Genomic DNA, 14,249 nt, shown 5'->3' with positions numbered 1-14,249 from the left:
AGATGCCTGGGTTTTCCCCTTAGGAGTTCCCAAGGTTTCCCGTTTTTTTTATTACTTTAATTTTAATTTTATTATTATTGTAATTATTATTATTATTATCTCTCTCAGTCATGAAACATGTAACTCAGTCAACTGGACATTTAAAAATGTGTCACAAATACGATTGACTGGTGCTGACGGTTGATCGGGTTGCTGCCAGCATCCTAGGTATCAACCAAGTATCTTCTTAAAATGTATTATTATTATTATTATTATTATTATTATTATTATTATTATTATTATTATTATTATTATTATTATTATTATTATCTCTCTTAGTCATGAAACATGTAACTCAGTCAACTGGACATTTAAAAATGTGTCACAAATACGATTGACTGGTGCTAACGGTTGATACAGGTTGATGCCAGCGTCCTAGGTATCAACTAAGTATCTTAAAATGTATTAGCATCATCGTCGTCGTCATCTCTTTTATTTATTAAACAAGAAATTCAGTCAACTGAACATTTAAAAATGTGTCACAAATATGATTGACTGGTGCTGATGGTTGATACGGGTTGCTGCCAGCGTCCTAGATATCAACCAAGTATCTTAAAAAAATTTTTTATTATTATTTTATTTACACAAAATGACAGTATACACAGCAAATGAGATAACTATGCTGGATTTCGTATCACAGATCACTTTTATTATTATTATTATTATTATTATTATTATTATTATTATTATTATTATTATTATTATTATCTCTTAGTCATGAAACATGTAACTCGGTCAACTGAACATTTAAAAATGTGTCACAAATACTATTGACTGGTGCTGATGGTTGATTCGGGTTGCTGCCAGCGTCCTAGGTATCAACCAAGTATTATTATTATTATTATTATTATTATTATTATTATTATTATTATTATTATTATTATTATTATTATTATCTCTCTTAGTCATGAAACATGAAACTCGGTCAACTAGGTTTCACATTTAAAAGTGTGTCAAAAATACGATTGATTGGTGCTAACAGTTGATACAGATTGCTGCCAGCGTCCTAGATATCAACCAAGTATCTTAAAAAATTTTTTTATTATTATTATTATTACTACTATTATTATTTTATTTACACAAAATGACAGTATACACAGCAAACGAGATAACTATGCTGGATTTCATATCACAGATCACATCATTATTATTATTATTATTATTATTATTATTATTATTATTATCTCTCTTAGTCATGAAACATGTAACTCGGTCAACTGAACATTTAAAAATGTGTCACAAATACTATTGACTGGTGCTGATGGTTGATTCGGGTTGCTGCCAGCATCCTAGGATTCAACTGAGTATTATTATTATTATTATTATTATTATTATTATTATTATTATTATTATTATTATTAATCTCTTTTATTCATTAAACATGAAACTCAGTCAACTGAACATTTAAAAATGTGTCACAAATATGATTGACTGGTGCTAACGGTTAATAGGATTGCTGCCAGCATCCTAAGTATCAACCAAGTATCTTAAAATGTATTATCATCATCATCTCTTTTATTGATTAAACATGAAACTCTGAAAAACAGTCCTTTTTTTCCCCCAGCGCCGCTGTAACATCGAATGATCGCTAAGCGAACTGTCGTTAAGTCGGAGATCTCATAAAATTTTGCCTTTGGCCTACCTCGTAGGGCTGTTGTAAAACAGAGTCCCTGCGCCCAGTTTCCAAAGAAATTTCGCTTTTTTTCCCTTCCCTGCGAAGGAATTATTCCCATTTGCAGGCGGTTACAAAGGCGGCATCTCACATGTGATTTTTGTGATTTTGTGTTTGTCTGTGTGTGTTTGTGGGTCACAGATGGGGGAGGCCACACGTGTGTTCGGGGCCCTCAGGCAGGAGCTGGTCACCGCCTTGATCCGGAATCCTTCCGAACTAAACGTCGAACCTTTGCAGCGCCTGGTGGACGCGCCCTTGCCTCCGGCCCAGAAGTACCTGCAGATCGACGTCAAGGGCATTTTGCGAGCCAATGTCAAGGAGCAGGTGAGGAGCAGCCTGTACTGGACGCTTTACCTATTGAATGCCTGCCTGTAATGCCCCTTTTACTTGTTGCGGGGCAAGGAAAAGTGCCCTCAAACATCCTGAAGTAGGTGAGGAGTGGATAAGAGGGACGATAGATTTCCCATATGGGGTGCTTTACCTGTTGAATGTCTGCCTGTAACCATCTTTTTTACACATTGGAGGGGAGGAAGCCATCTTCAGCATTAAACTGCAGGTGAGGAGTAGGTAAGAGGGAAGATAGATCCCATGTTGAATGCTTCACCTGTTGCATGTCTGCCTGCAATGCTACTTAATAATAATAATAATAATATCAGAGTTGGAAGGGACCTTGGAGGTCTTCTAGTCCAACCCCCTGCCCAGGCAGGAAACCCTACACCATTTCAGACAAATGGCTATCCAACATTTTCTTAAAAATTTCCAGTGTTGGAGCATTTACAACTTCTGCAGGCAAGTTGTTCCACTGATAGATTGTTCTAACTGTCAGGAAATTTCTCCTTAGTTCTAGGTTGCTTCTCTCCTTGATTAGTTTCCACCCATTGCTTCTTGTTCTACCCTCTGGTGCTTTGGAGAATAGCTTGACTCCCTCTTCTTTGTGGCAGCCCCCGAGATATTGGAACACTGCTATCATGTCTCCCCTGGTCCTTCTTTTCATTAAACTAGGCATACCCAGTTCCTGCAACCGTTCTTCATATGTTTTAGCCTCCAGGCCCCTAATCATCTTTGTTGCTCTTCTCTGCACTCTTTCTAGAGTCTCAGCATCTTTTTTACATCGTGGCGACCAAAACTGGATGCAATATTCCAAGTGTGGCCTTACCAAGGCATTATAAAGTGGTATTAGCACTTCACGTGATCTTAATTCTATCCCTCTGTTGATGCAGCCCAGAACTGTGTTGGCTTTTTTGGCAGCTGCTGCACACGGCTGGCTCATATCTAAATGGTTGTCCACTAGGACTCCAAGATCCCTCTCACAGTTACTTGAACCCTTTGATCAGGGAAAAAACTGACTTTGTCAAGGCTGAAAATTAAGCAGAAATGAACGAAACTTTTTTTAAAAAATGTAGTTATATTATGTTTTTATATTGTCTCAGGCTGCCCAGAAACAGCAGATAAATTAATTAATTAATAATTAATTAATTAATAGAAATAAATAAATAGAAATGCAATTAAACCCAGCTTGGAAGCCGTCTGGAGTTTAGGGGAGTTGGGTGTAAAGGAGCCAGGTATGATCTGGGGTTCGTTTCTTTCCATTTGTTCCCCAGTGTGGAATTTAGCGACACGGTCCTCAAACGTCCATTTCCAAAACAAAGGTTTCTAGTCCTCAAGACAAACAGTTTGGGTAGGCTGATTGCGGGTCGTCCTCAACTTTTACGGCCACAAACGCAAACAGACTTTCCCTGGCTCAGCGAGGCGGCGGTTCCTAGTGAGTCGCCATAGTCGCTAAGTGAATCGCATGGTCGCTAAGCGAATCCGGCTTCCCTCGTTTGACTTTGTTAGTCGGAAACCAGCCAGGAAGAGTGACCAAAAGGTGATCATGTCACTCCTGGGATCAATTTTTTTTTGTTTTCAATACCTGTTTTCAATGACGAATCCGCATATAGACGAGAGGTCGAACGACTAGCCTTGTGGTGCAACCAAAACCATCTGGAACTGAACACACTCAAAACCGTAGAAATGGTGGTAGACTTTAGGAAAAACCCTTCCATACTTCCACCTCTCACAATACTTGACAACACAGTATCAACAGTAGAAACCTTCAAATTTCTGGGTTCTATCATATCGCAAGATCTCAAATGGACAGCTAACATCAAAAACATCATTAAAAAAGGACAACAAAGAATGTTCTTTCTGCGCCAACTCAGTAAGCTCAAACTGCCCAAGGAGCTGCTGATCCAATTCTACAGAGGAATTATTGAGTCTGTCATTTGCACCTCTATAACTGTCTGGTTCGGTTCTGCAACCCAACAAGAAAAACACAGACTTCAGAGGATAATTAGAACTGCAGAAAAAATAATTGCTACCAACTTGCCTTCCATTGAGGACCTGTATACTGCACGAATCAAGAAGAGGGCCGTGAAAATATTTGCAGATCCCTCGCATCCTGGACATAAACTGTTTCAACTCCTACCCTCAAAACAACGCTATAGAGCACTGCACACCAGAACAACTAGACACAAGAACAGTTTTTTCCCGAAGGCCATCACTCTGCTAAACAAATAATTCCCTCAACACTGTCAGACTATTTACTGAATCTGCACTACTATTAATCGTTTCATAGTTCCCATCACCAATCTCTTTCCACTTATGACTGTATGACTATAACTTGTTGCTGGCAATCCTTATGATTTATATTGATATATTGATCATCAATTGTGTTGTAAATGTTGTACCTTGATGAACGTATCTTTTCTTTTATGTACACTGAGAGCATATGCACCAAGACAAATTCCTTGTGTGTCCAATCACACTTGGCCAATAAAAATTCTATTCTATTCTATTCTATTCTATTCTATTCTATTCTATTCTATTCTATTCTATTCTATTCTATTCTTCTGAAGAAAAAAAAAACACCCGTTGCTGAACTGCCAATCCCTCTTCAGTTCCAGGTGGATCTCCGCATGATCTCCACCGCCTTCCAGATCCTGGAGAAATATGGGCGCAACCTTCTGCATCCTCGTAAACCTTATTTCTGGAGAATGGTCAAATTTAATAATCCGGTTTTCCGGGATACGGTCGATACTATCCAGGTAAGTCCTGCCCTCCGTCCCCGCCCAAACTGGATCCCCTATCTCGGTGGCAGTCCCGCTGGATTTAAAGTTGAGTTTTATGCTGGAGAAGATCCAGTGGTGTGATTCAGGCAGCACTCGGCCTCCCTGCACTTACCTGGGAGCCAAAACGTTGTGGTGGGGACTCCTGGAAAGGGCGGGGCAAGCCTGCAATTTAACAACAGGTTTGTCTGAACCAGCTGAATCCCACCACTTAGAAGATCCCAAGGATAAAATTACAAAATTCTCAGAAGCTTCCCAGCGGTGCTAAAACAAAACCGGAAATTAAATCCCAAATTTTCTCTTTTTTTCCATATCTGGGGAATTTCCAGGGAATGGCCTGGGAAGCGTTGATAACCGTTTCACGCTTTTAAAGAAATCAGGGTCAGGGCAGGTCCTTCGTCATGGGATCCTTTCTTGAGAGAAATAACCTTGTTCTGGGAATCTCGGGGAATCCGCAAAGCTTCCAAGATTTATGGCTTGGCTGGTCTGAGTTTAAGCAAAAGAAATCTCCCGGAATTTTTCATAAGCAAAATAGGTTTGTTAAATTTTTACCGGGGCTTCCCACTTGGTTACGAATTGGAGGGCAGTGTAGATAGATCACCCTTCCCAGCAAGGGATCTCGCCGGGAGAGGATCGGGGATGAGAATCAGCCTTTCGTTCAAGGACACAAAAGAGCCAAACTTTTAGAATCCATAAGACTTTTCTGGATGTGACTCTGTCCTGTAAGCCAGGATGAAGACACTTTAAAACAGCGTTTTGCCACTTTAAGAGAGGGGTGGACTTCAACTCCCAGAATTCTCCAGTCAGCCATGCTGGCAGGGGAATTCTGTGAGTTAAAGTCCACCCATCTTAAAGTGGCCCAGGTTGAGAAATACTACTTTATAATGCCAGTTTGAGGTGGATGAAGTTCCCCCCCTTTTTTTAATACAATGTGGGGGGGTTGTTTGGGATTTTTTTTTTCTAAAATGAAGGAATGGATCTGCTGAAATTATGTTTTCTTTTCCCAAATGTTTTAAATAAGAATTGGCATCGAATAAATGTTTGCAAAAGGCCACACATCCCTCTCTGTCTTCTCCCTTTCTCTCCCTCTCCCTCCCTCTCTCTTTTCTCTCCCTCTTTCTCTCTCTCTCTCCTTCTCTTTCTCCCTCCCTCTTTCTCTCTCTTTCTTTTTCCCTTTCTCCCTCTCCCTTTCTCCCTTTCTATCTCTTCTTCTCCCTTTCTCTCTTCTTTTTCCTCTCTCTCCCTTTCTTTTTCTTTCTATCTCTCCCTTTCTCCCTCTATCTTTCTCTCTACCTCTTCTTCTTCCTTTCTCTCTCTTCCTTTCTCTCCCTTTTTTCCCTTTTTCCTCTATCTTTCTACTTCTTCTTCTCCTTCTCTCTCTCCTTGTCTCTTCCTCTTTCTCTCACACTTTCTTTCTCTTTCTCCCTCTCTTTCTATTGCTTCTTCTCCTTCTCTCTCTCCCTTTCTCTCTTTTTTCTTCCTCTCTTTCTATCTTTTCTTCTCCTTCCTCTCTCTCTCTCTCTTTCCTTTCTCCCTTTTTCTTTTTCTATCGCTTCTTCTCTCTCTCTCTCCTCTCCCTGTCCCTCTTTCTTTTTCTCTCTCTTTTCTCTTTCTCTTTTTCTCTGTGTCTCTTTCTCTCTCTTCTCCCCTTTCTCCCTCTCTCTTTCTCTTTCTTCTTCCTTTCTCTCTCTCCCTCTTTCTTTCTTTCTCTCTTCTCTCTCTCACTCTTTTTTCTATGTTGCTTTCTCTCCCACTTTCTCTTACTCTTTTTCCCTTTCTCCCCCTCGCTCTCTTTCTCTCTTCTTCCTTTCCCTCTCTCTCCCCCTCTTTTCTCTCCCTCTCTTTCTTTCTCTCTCTCCTCTCTCATCACTTTTTCTCTCTCTTTTTCCTTTCTCTCTGTCTCTCTCACTCTCACTCTCTCTCTCTCTCTCCTTGTCTGTTTTTTGTGCGTTTGTGTATGTCTCACCCCTTTGCTTGCCCAAACAATACCTTCTCTCCCGGCAGGGCGGACGGGACGTCCTCCGGCTGTATGGCTATTCGGAACAAAAGGCTGATGGGCTTTATTTCCCGGAATCCCAGCTCGAGCCGGATATTCCTCAAGTGGCATCCGTCACCGTAGACGTCATGCTCCTTCGTGCGGAGCTGACCCTTGTCCTCTCGGTACGGGGCGGTGGGGGGTGAGACCGAGCCAGTCTGGCAGGGGTGGTGGTGGGGGAAACGGCTAGGGAACCTTTAGGGGTCCCTGCTAAGAGTTGAAGGAGACTTGTGATTCTTTTTCCTTGTGTAGGAAAAGCACCCAAATCCTAAGTTGTTGCAAGAATTAATGGACCAGGGCTTACAGGTGAGCAGGGCTACGGAGCGGGCTAGGAGGAGGGGGCGAAGAAGGGACCGAGGTGGGTCTCAAAGGCTTTGGGGTGGGTGGGGTGGGGGCCCTTGCTGAGTGTTGTTGTGTTACTTTGTGTTGTGGCCCATCGGGCGCAGACCTCTCTAGAATCAGAGAAGGAGGAGGAGGCGTGGGAGTCAGGGTCAGCATCAAGGCAACCTGAGAGCACTGAGGGGGGAAGAGGGAATGGAGCTGGCAGAGAGAGAGAGACAGAGGCAGAGCCTGGGCCGTCCATCAACCCTCCAATGGAGGGTCAACAGCCCCCCAGGTCTGGAGGTGGCTGATGAGGAAGAGGAAGAACAGCTGGGTCCAGTGCCTGACGCATGGATGTGCAGAAGGCAGAGGAGAGGAGAACAGTGGAAATCTATTGGCTGGTCCTCGGGACGGAAAAGCCACCACTGCTAGCGAAATCCCACCCTAGCTCTGGGGATAAAAGGCAGGGGGCGGAGATGAATAGATGTGTAGATGTATTCATCTTCTGGCTGGACAGACTTGTTAGCCTGTGAGAGAAACTTTTTGCCAGGGTTGCTGACATTCCTAATAAAGGAATCTTTTGAGTTCACGTCAGAGGATTTGTTGTATTTGGGGAGCTGAGTTAGAACATTTTGTTTGTACGTCTCTCTATAGCAGCAGTTCTCAAATCTCAGCCCCTTGAAGATATGTGGATATGTCAACTCCCAGAATTCCACAGTGGGAGAACTCTGGGAGTTGAAGTCCATCCATCTTCAAGCGTTCAAGGCTGAGAAACATCGGATGGTGGGGAGGGGGGGCTTGACTTCCAACCATTCATTTAGGAACCATTCGAAGTTGACAGCGCTGAAAAAGGTGACTGGTGAGCAGGTTTCGCACTTACGACCATCACAGTGTCCCTGGGATCGTGGGACCCAGGCTACGCATGGATTCGTGACCGTTGCGGCAGCCCGTGGGGGGGGGGTGTCACTTGATCGCCATTTGCGGCCTTCCCAGCCAGCTTCCGACAAGCAGAGTCCATGGGGGAAGCCAGATTTGCTTGACGACCAGGCGATCTCTTTAACAACCGTGCAATCCACTTAACGACCTTGGGGGTTCACGTCATGGCCGTGGGGGAAAAAAAGAACCGTAAAATCAGGCAGGGCTTGCTTAACCACCATCCCAAGGCTTAGCAACAGGGGTTGTGATTGTGAGTCATGGATTGTCTGTTTAGATTTGTCTGACCCCTGGAGAAACCGGCTTCTCAATCTGGGTTCCATCACCGAAAAAAATGACTTATGACCACTTTTCACACTTAACGACTGTTGCAGCTTTCCCTGCGTTCCCGTGATCAAAATTCAGATGCTTGGCAACGGATTCACATTTATGACGGTCGCAGGGTCCTGGGGCGGGGGGGGTATGTCACGTGATTCCCTTTTGCGACATTCTGACAAACAGGGAAGCCAAGTTCACTTAAACGTGTGACTTAACTGAAGTGGCCAGAAAGGTCCTAAAATGGGGGCAAAAGTAACGTTTCGCTTACCAACCGAAATATGGACTGAATTGTGGTCGTAAGTCAAAGGAGTCCCTGTATCCGGAGGGAGAAGATTGATTAACTGGCCTGCAGGCTGATCTTTCTTCCTTCTACATTTTCTTCAAGGCCTACTTTGGCCCTCAAGGGAGGAAACCTGGTTAGGAAGGATTGGTCCTGATTCTTCTGTCTTTCTCCAGGTCAACAAGCCTGCCGATGCTGGATCCCCGAATCCACTTTTAGCCATGATTCACGCAGGTAATGTGAGAAAGAGCCACAGGTGGTTTGGCTGTAAAGTGCCTCGTTCGGGGGACTTATTTTGTAACACAAACCAGGTTCATAATCAAATCTGGATGGAAAACGCTGGCGGGCAGCGGTGGGTTTCACATTATGTTACTACCGGTTTGCCGCGCAACCCGCTTGATTCGTGCCTGCTTTCCATGCATGCGCCCAGCCTCAAAAACGTACCTAAATGGGACAGTATAGAGCCAGGGCGGGTGATTTCCATTACCGGTTCGGGCGAACCGGTCTGAACCGGCTGAATAGTATCTTTGCTGGCAGGTTGAGATCAACCAAGATCAAAAGGACCTTTGAAACCAGAGGCAGGGAAGAGATTTAAAGATCTGATTGATTGCAGGATATCTAGTATTTCTCAATCTCGGCCCCTCAAAGATGGGGGGGGGGCTTCAATTCCCAGAATTCCCAGCCAGCCACATAGGGTAACTTAAGAAAGTTAATAGATGGTGGGTATGCAGTAGACATAATATATCTTGACTTCAGCAAATTGCGGGGGGGGGGGGGGGAAGGTCTGGGGAATTCTGGGAGTTGAAGTCCAACCATCTTTGAGGGGTCAAGATTGAATAACGCTGCTCTGCAGGCTTCCCAGTACAGATAGTCCTCGACTTACAACAGTTCATTTAATGACCGAAGTTACAACACCACTAAAGAAAGTGACTTATGAACGTTTTTCACACTTACGACTGATACGGTCAAAGGATCAAAATTCAGACCCTCAAAAACCTATTTATGACGGTTGTAATGTCCTGGGGGGGGTCACACGATCCCCTTTTCCGACCTTCTTGACAAACACAGTGAAAAGACAAAGCCCCGATTCACTTAACAACCGTGTCACTAACTTAACAAATGGTTCACTGAACAGCTACGGGCAAGAAAGGCTGTAAAATGGAGCAAAATTCACTTAACAAATGTCGTTCTTGGCGACGAAAATGTTGGGGCTCCATTTTGGTCATAAGCCGAGGACTATCTGTAGATCTGGAATTAAGTTGACTCATGATTAACCCGAAATGACTGTAATTTTAAAAAGCGCGAAGAAGAGCAACTACGATGATTAAAGGCCTTGAGGCAAAAATATATGAAGAACGGTTGCAGGATTTGGGTTTGACTAGACTAGAGAAAAGAAGGACTAGTGGGGGACATGATAGAAGTATTCCAGTTTTTGAGGGACTACCCCAAAGAGGAGGGGGGGTCAATTTATTTTCCAAAGCACCAGAAGGCAGGACAATGACTGGAAACTACATTGAGGAGAGAAGCACCTGGAATTAAGGAAAAACTTAATGAACCATTAATTAATGACAATGAACCAGTGGAACAGCTTGCCACCAGAAGTTGCTTCATCACGGGAAGCTTTTAAGAAAAGACTGGACAGCCCCTTGTCTGAAATGCTATAGGTCTCCTGCTTGAGCAGGGGGTTGGACTAGAAGACCTCCAAGGTCCCTTCCAGCTCCATTCTGATTGATTGATTGATAACTCGATGGACCTGAATCTTGATTTTTCAGACCTAAGCAGAACCAAACTTGAGAAAAAATTGTTGTTGTTGTTGTTTTTCTCTCTCTCTCTCTTTTTTTTTTTTTCCTGGGCTGCAGGAAATCTGCCTCTAGACACCTGTCTCCTTTGTGGTTTAGAAGCCCCATCGCAGCATTGTGCGGCTTGCAATCAGAATTTGTGCCCTAACTGCGATTGGCTGTTTCATAAGCATCCTTCCCGGACGCATCACCATCGGGTACCCATGAAGAACCCTAGCAGAGCGTGGCAGAGTCCCCCACCGCCCCCCAATCCCAGGTATCCTCTTGGGTACAAGGCTGCAAGCCAGCCCTCATCCCCGTAAAACGGGAAATCCTCAGAAAATGGCTACCACTTCCCGGCTTCAGGATCCAAAGCAAACCACCCCTCTATTTTTCCCTCTTGTGGAATTATTTCCGCCTGCCCCATCCAAAATTCATGTAGGATATAGGTAGTCTTGACTTAATGACCTAAATGGAGGCCAATTTTTGTTATTGAGTGGGTCGCGACCGATTTGACGACCTCGTCACGGCGAAGCGAAGCGCTGCGGTCATTAGGCGAACCACGCGGTCATTTGAGCGAATCAGGTTTTCCCTCGTTGACTTGGCTTGTGGGAAGTGGGGCAGGGAAGGTCACAAAATGAGGATCACGCGGCGACTGTCGGTTGTCAGGCGCCCGAATTTTGATCATGTGACCCTGCAGACCCTGCGTGGTGGTTGTAAGCACGAGACGTTTTAAGTCACCTTTTTTCCAGTGCCTTTGTAACTTTGGTCGCTAAGCGAACAGTTGTAAGTCGAAGCCCATCTATAGGCGCCAGATCATCATCGTGTTTTAACGACCCCATAATCCCTTGCCGGGTGGAGTCTGGACAACTGAATGGAGCTGAGTGTTTACTGGCCGGATGCCTTTCCTGTTGCCAGGGCGGAGGTTTTTTCTCCCCACCAGATATATTCTCATTGTGCCCAGAGAGAGAAACCTGTATGCAACAGGTGGTTTATTCAATTATGGAATTGATTGATGTATTGGTTAGTCGTTCAATTGTGATTGGTTCCATTTCGGGTTCTCGTCTCTTTGCAGCCTCTCTAGCATCTCCTCGGAAACGACTTCTCTGCGGCCCCCCAGCCTCCCCCCACTTCCATCTTCCCACACCATCCCCAGTCCGCGCCCACCCTGGCGCTGCGCGGCATGTCAGAAGAACAACGATGCCTCCTCCATCCTCTGCATAAATTGCGACCGACCTCGGGGGTGCAAGACCCCCCAGAACCTCGGCCTGGACGACGAGCTGACCAACCAAGGCCAGCTGGCCAGAGGGCGCTGGACCTGTCAAACCTGCACCTTTGAAAACGAGTCGGCCACCGTCCTGTGTGCCGTGTGCGAGAGGCCGCGCCTGGCCGGGAGACCGGGCACTGGTGACGCCAAGCCCTTGATAGCCTGGGGGGAGGAGAGTGGACCCCAACAGGAAGATGTGAGTACTGGGGCTTCCACGAGGGAGCACTTCCTAACGCAGGACTAGAATTCACCGTCGCCTGGTGATTGGCCCAAAGTCACCCAGCTAGCTTTCCTGCCTAAGGCTGAACTAGAACTCACTGTCTCCTGGTGATTGGCCCAAAGTCACCCAGATAGTTTTCATGCTTAAGGTGGGACTAGAATTCACCGTCTCTTGGTGATTGGCCCAAAGTCACCCAGCTAGCTTTCCTGCCTAAGGCTGGACTAGAACTCACTGTCTCCTGGTGATTGGCCCAAAGTCACCCATATATTTTCCCTGCCTAAGCCAGGACTAGAATTCACCGTCTCTTGGTGATTGGCCCAAAGTCACCCATATATTTTCCCTGCCTAAGGCAGGACTAGAATTCACCATCTCTTGGTGATTGGCCCAAAGTCACCCATATATTTTCCCTGCCTAAGGCAGGACTAAAATTCACCGTCTCTTGGTGATTGGCCCAAAGTCACCCAGCTAGCTTTCCTGCCTAAGGCTGGACTAGAACTCACTGTCTCCTGGTGATTGGCCCAAAGTCACCCATATATTTTCCCTGCCTAAGGCAGAACTAGAATTCACCGTCTCTTGGTGATTGGCCCGAAGTCACCCAGCTAGCTTTCCTGCCTAAGGCTGAACTAGAGCTCACTGTCTCCTGGTGATTGGCCCAAAGTCACCCATATATTTTCCCTGCCTAAGGCGGGACTAGAATTCACCGTCTCTTGGTGATTGGCCCAAAGTCACCCATATATTTTCCCTGCCTAAGGCTGGACTAGAACTCTCCGTCTCCTGGTGATTGGCCCAAAGTCACCCAGATAGTTTTCATGCTTAAGGTGGGACTAGAACTCACTGTCTCCTGGTGATTGGCCCAAACTCACCCATATATTTTCCCTACCTAAGGCAGGACTAGAACTCACTGTCTCCTGGTGATTGGCCTAAAGTCACCCAGCCGGGTTTCATGCCTAAAATTGGACATCAAGACCCAACGTGGCTAAGATCAGACATCAAGATAAAAGCAGGGCTAAGAGTGGATATCAAAAACTGGCACGACTAAGATCGGCGATCGAGGCTGGGCATGATTTATGACGTCTCTTCTTTGTCCTGTCCGATATTAGCCGTGCCTCGTCTTGATGTCAGATTGAATGCCAGCTGTCGTGGGAATTGTAGTTCCACTTCCGGGTAGTGCTATCTTTTGGGACTGCTCCCGATGTCTCATATTAGCCATGTCCAATCGCAACGTCTTCTCTTTACCTCTGCCCATTTTTTGATCTCGGATTTGCCCTCTCCCCAATCTCGAAGTCCAATCTTTGCCGTTGCCCGATCCTGGATCTTATCCGTGCCCGAATCTTGCACCCTTAGCGCTAATCTTGAGCCCGGATCCCTCCCACCACCACTTCTCTTCCCGCAGGCCCCCAGCTGGCAGTGCGAACACTGCACTTACCGCAACACCGTCGCCCGACGGATCTGTGAGATGTGCAACTGTACCAGCCTGCACGGCGATCCCCAGCCCTCCCACACCCGGGCCGAGAAAGAGGAGGTGGGCAGGATGAAGCGACAGGTGGTGGAAGCCCCCGCGGAGCCCCAGGATCTGTGGAGAGCCCCGTCCATCTCACCCGAGGAGGTGGAGCAACAGAGGCAGGAGAAGCTGCGGGACGACGGGCAGAAGATGGTGGCCATGATCAGGGTGAGTTCTTCCCCCATTTTTTTTTTTATTTGCATTTATGTCCCGCCCTTCTCCGAAGACTCAGGGCGGCTTACACTATATCCAGCAATAGTCTTCATCCATTTGTATATTATATACAAAGTCAACTTATTGCCCCCAACAATCTGGGTCCTCATTTTACCTACCTTATAAAGGATGGAAGGCTGAGTCAACCTTGGGCCTGGTGCGACTTGAACCTGCAGTAATTGCAAGCAGCTGCTGTTAATGACAGACTGCATTAGTCTGTTGAGCCACCAGAGGCCCACCCCAATCGGTTTTGAACTCCTGTACGCATCTTCTTCAAATTCAAGATGTCGTGGGAATTGTAGTTCAGCTTCCAGAGGGTGCTGTCTTTTGGGGTTCAGGAGCAGGGGTGGGATTCAAAACCGGTTCTCTGTCTGGTTGCTGAGTGGGCGTGGTCATGGTGGGTGTGGCCTACTCAGCCTCCTGCATTACAGTGGTGATGGGCTGGGGTGTTTTTGCCCCTCCCCAAAAGCTCCGGGGGGGGGGCAGCCAGGCCTCGCAACTACCGGTTTGGCGAACCAGATGTAAAATTAGCATCCGGTTCCAGCGAACCGGCTGAATCCCACCC

At 45.8% G+C, this 14,249-nt stretch overlaps 1 protein-coding gene across 5 annotated transcripts in view; it reads left to right on the top strand.

The window, feature by feature from the left end:
• The window catches only part of RNF31 (ring finger protein 31), a 58,739-nt gene that overhangs the window by 17,315 nt on the left and 27,175 nt on the right, over window positions 1–14,249 (top strand). For 2 of the 5 annotated variants that reach the window (XM_058180307.1, XM_058180310.1), the window contains exons 2-9: window positions 1,853–2,035; window positions 4,651–4,797; window positions 6,823–6,978; window positions 7,106–7,159; window positions 8,882–8,939; window positions 10,565–10,760; window positions 11,559–11,946; window positions 13,364–13,639. In XM_058180307.1, the coding sequence (XP_058036290.1) occupies window positions 1,853–2,035; window positions 4,651–4,797; window positions 6,823–6,978; window positions 7,106–7,159; window positions 8,882–8,939; window positions 10,565–10,760; window positions 11,559–11,946; window positions 13,364–13,639 (1,458 nt within the window). Of the gene's footprint in view, window positions 1–108; window positions 234–1,852; window positions 2,036–4,650; window positions 4,798–6,822; window positions 6,979–7,105; window positions 7,160–8,881; window positions 8,940–10,564; window positions 10,761–11,558; window positions 11,947–13,363; window positions 13,640–14,249 lie in introns of all 5 variants that reach the window. The other 3 variants (XM_058180311.1, XM_058180312.1, XM_058180308.1) reach the window with 3 other exon arrangements.

Source organism: Ahaetulla prasina, chromosome 4, assembly GCF_028640845.1.
Source record: "Ahaetulla prasina isolate Xishuangbanna chromosome 4, ASM2864084v1, whole genome shotgun sequence".
Classification (NCBI taxonomy): domain Eukaryota; kingdom Metazoa; phylum Chordata; class Lepidosauria; order Squamata; family Colubridae; genus Ahaetulla; species Ahaetulla prasina.
Note: the sequence above shows the minus strand (reverse complement) of the source record. Positions and strands in the feature narration are given on the sequence as shown.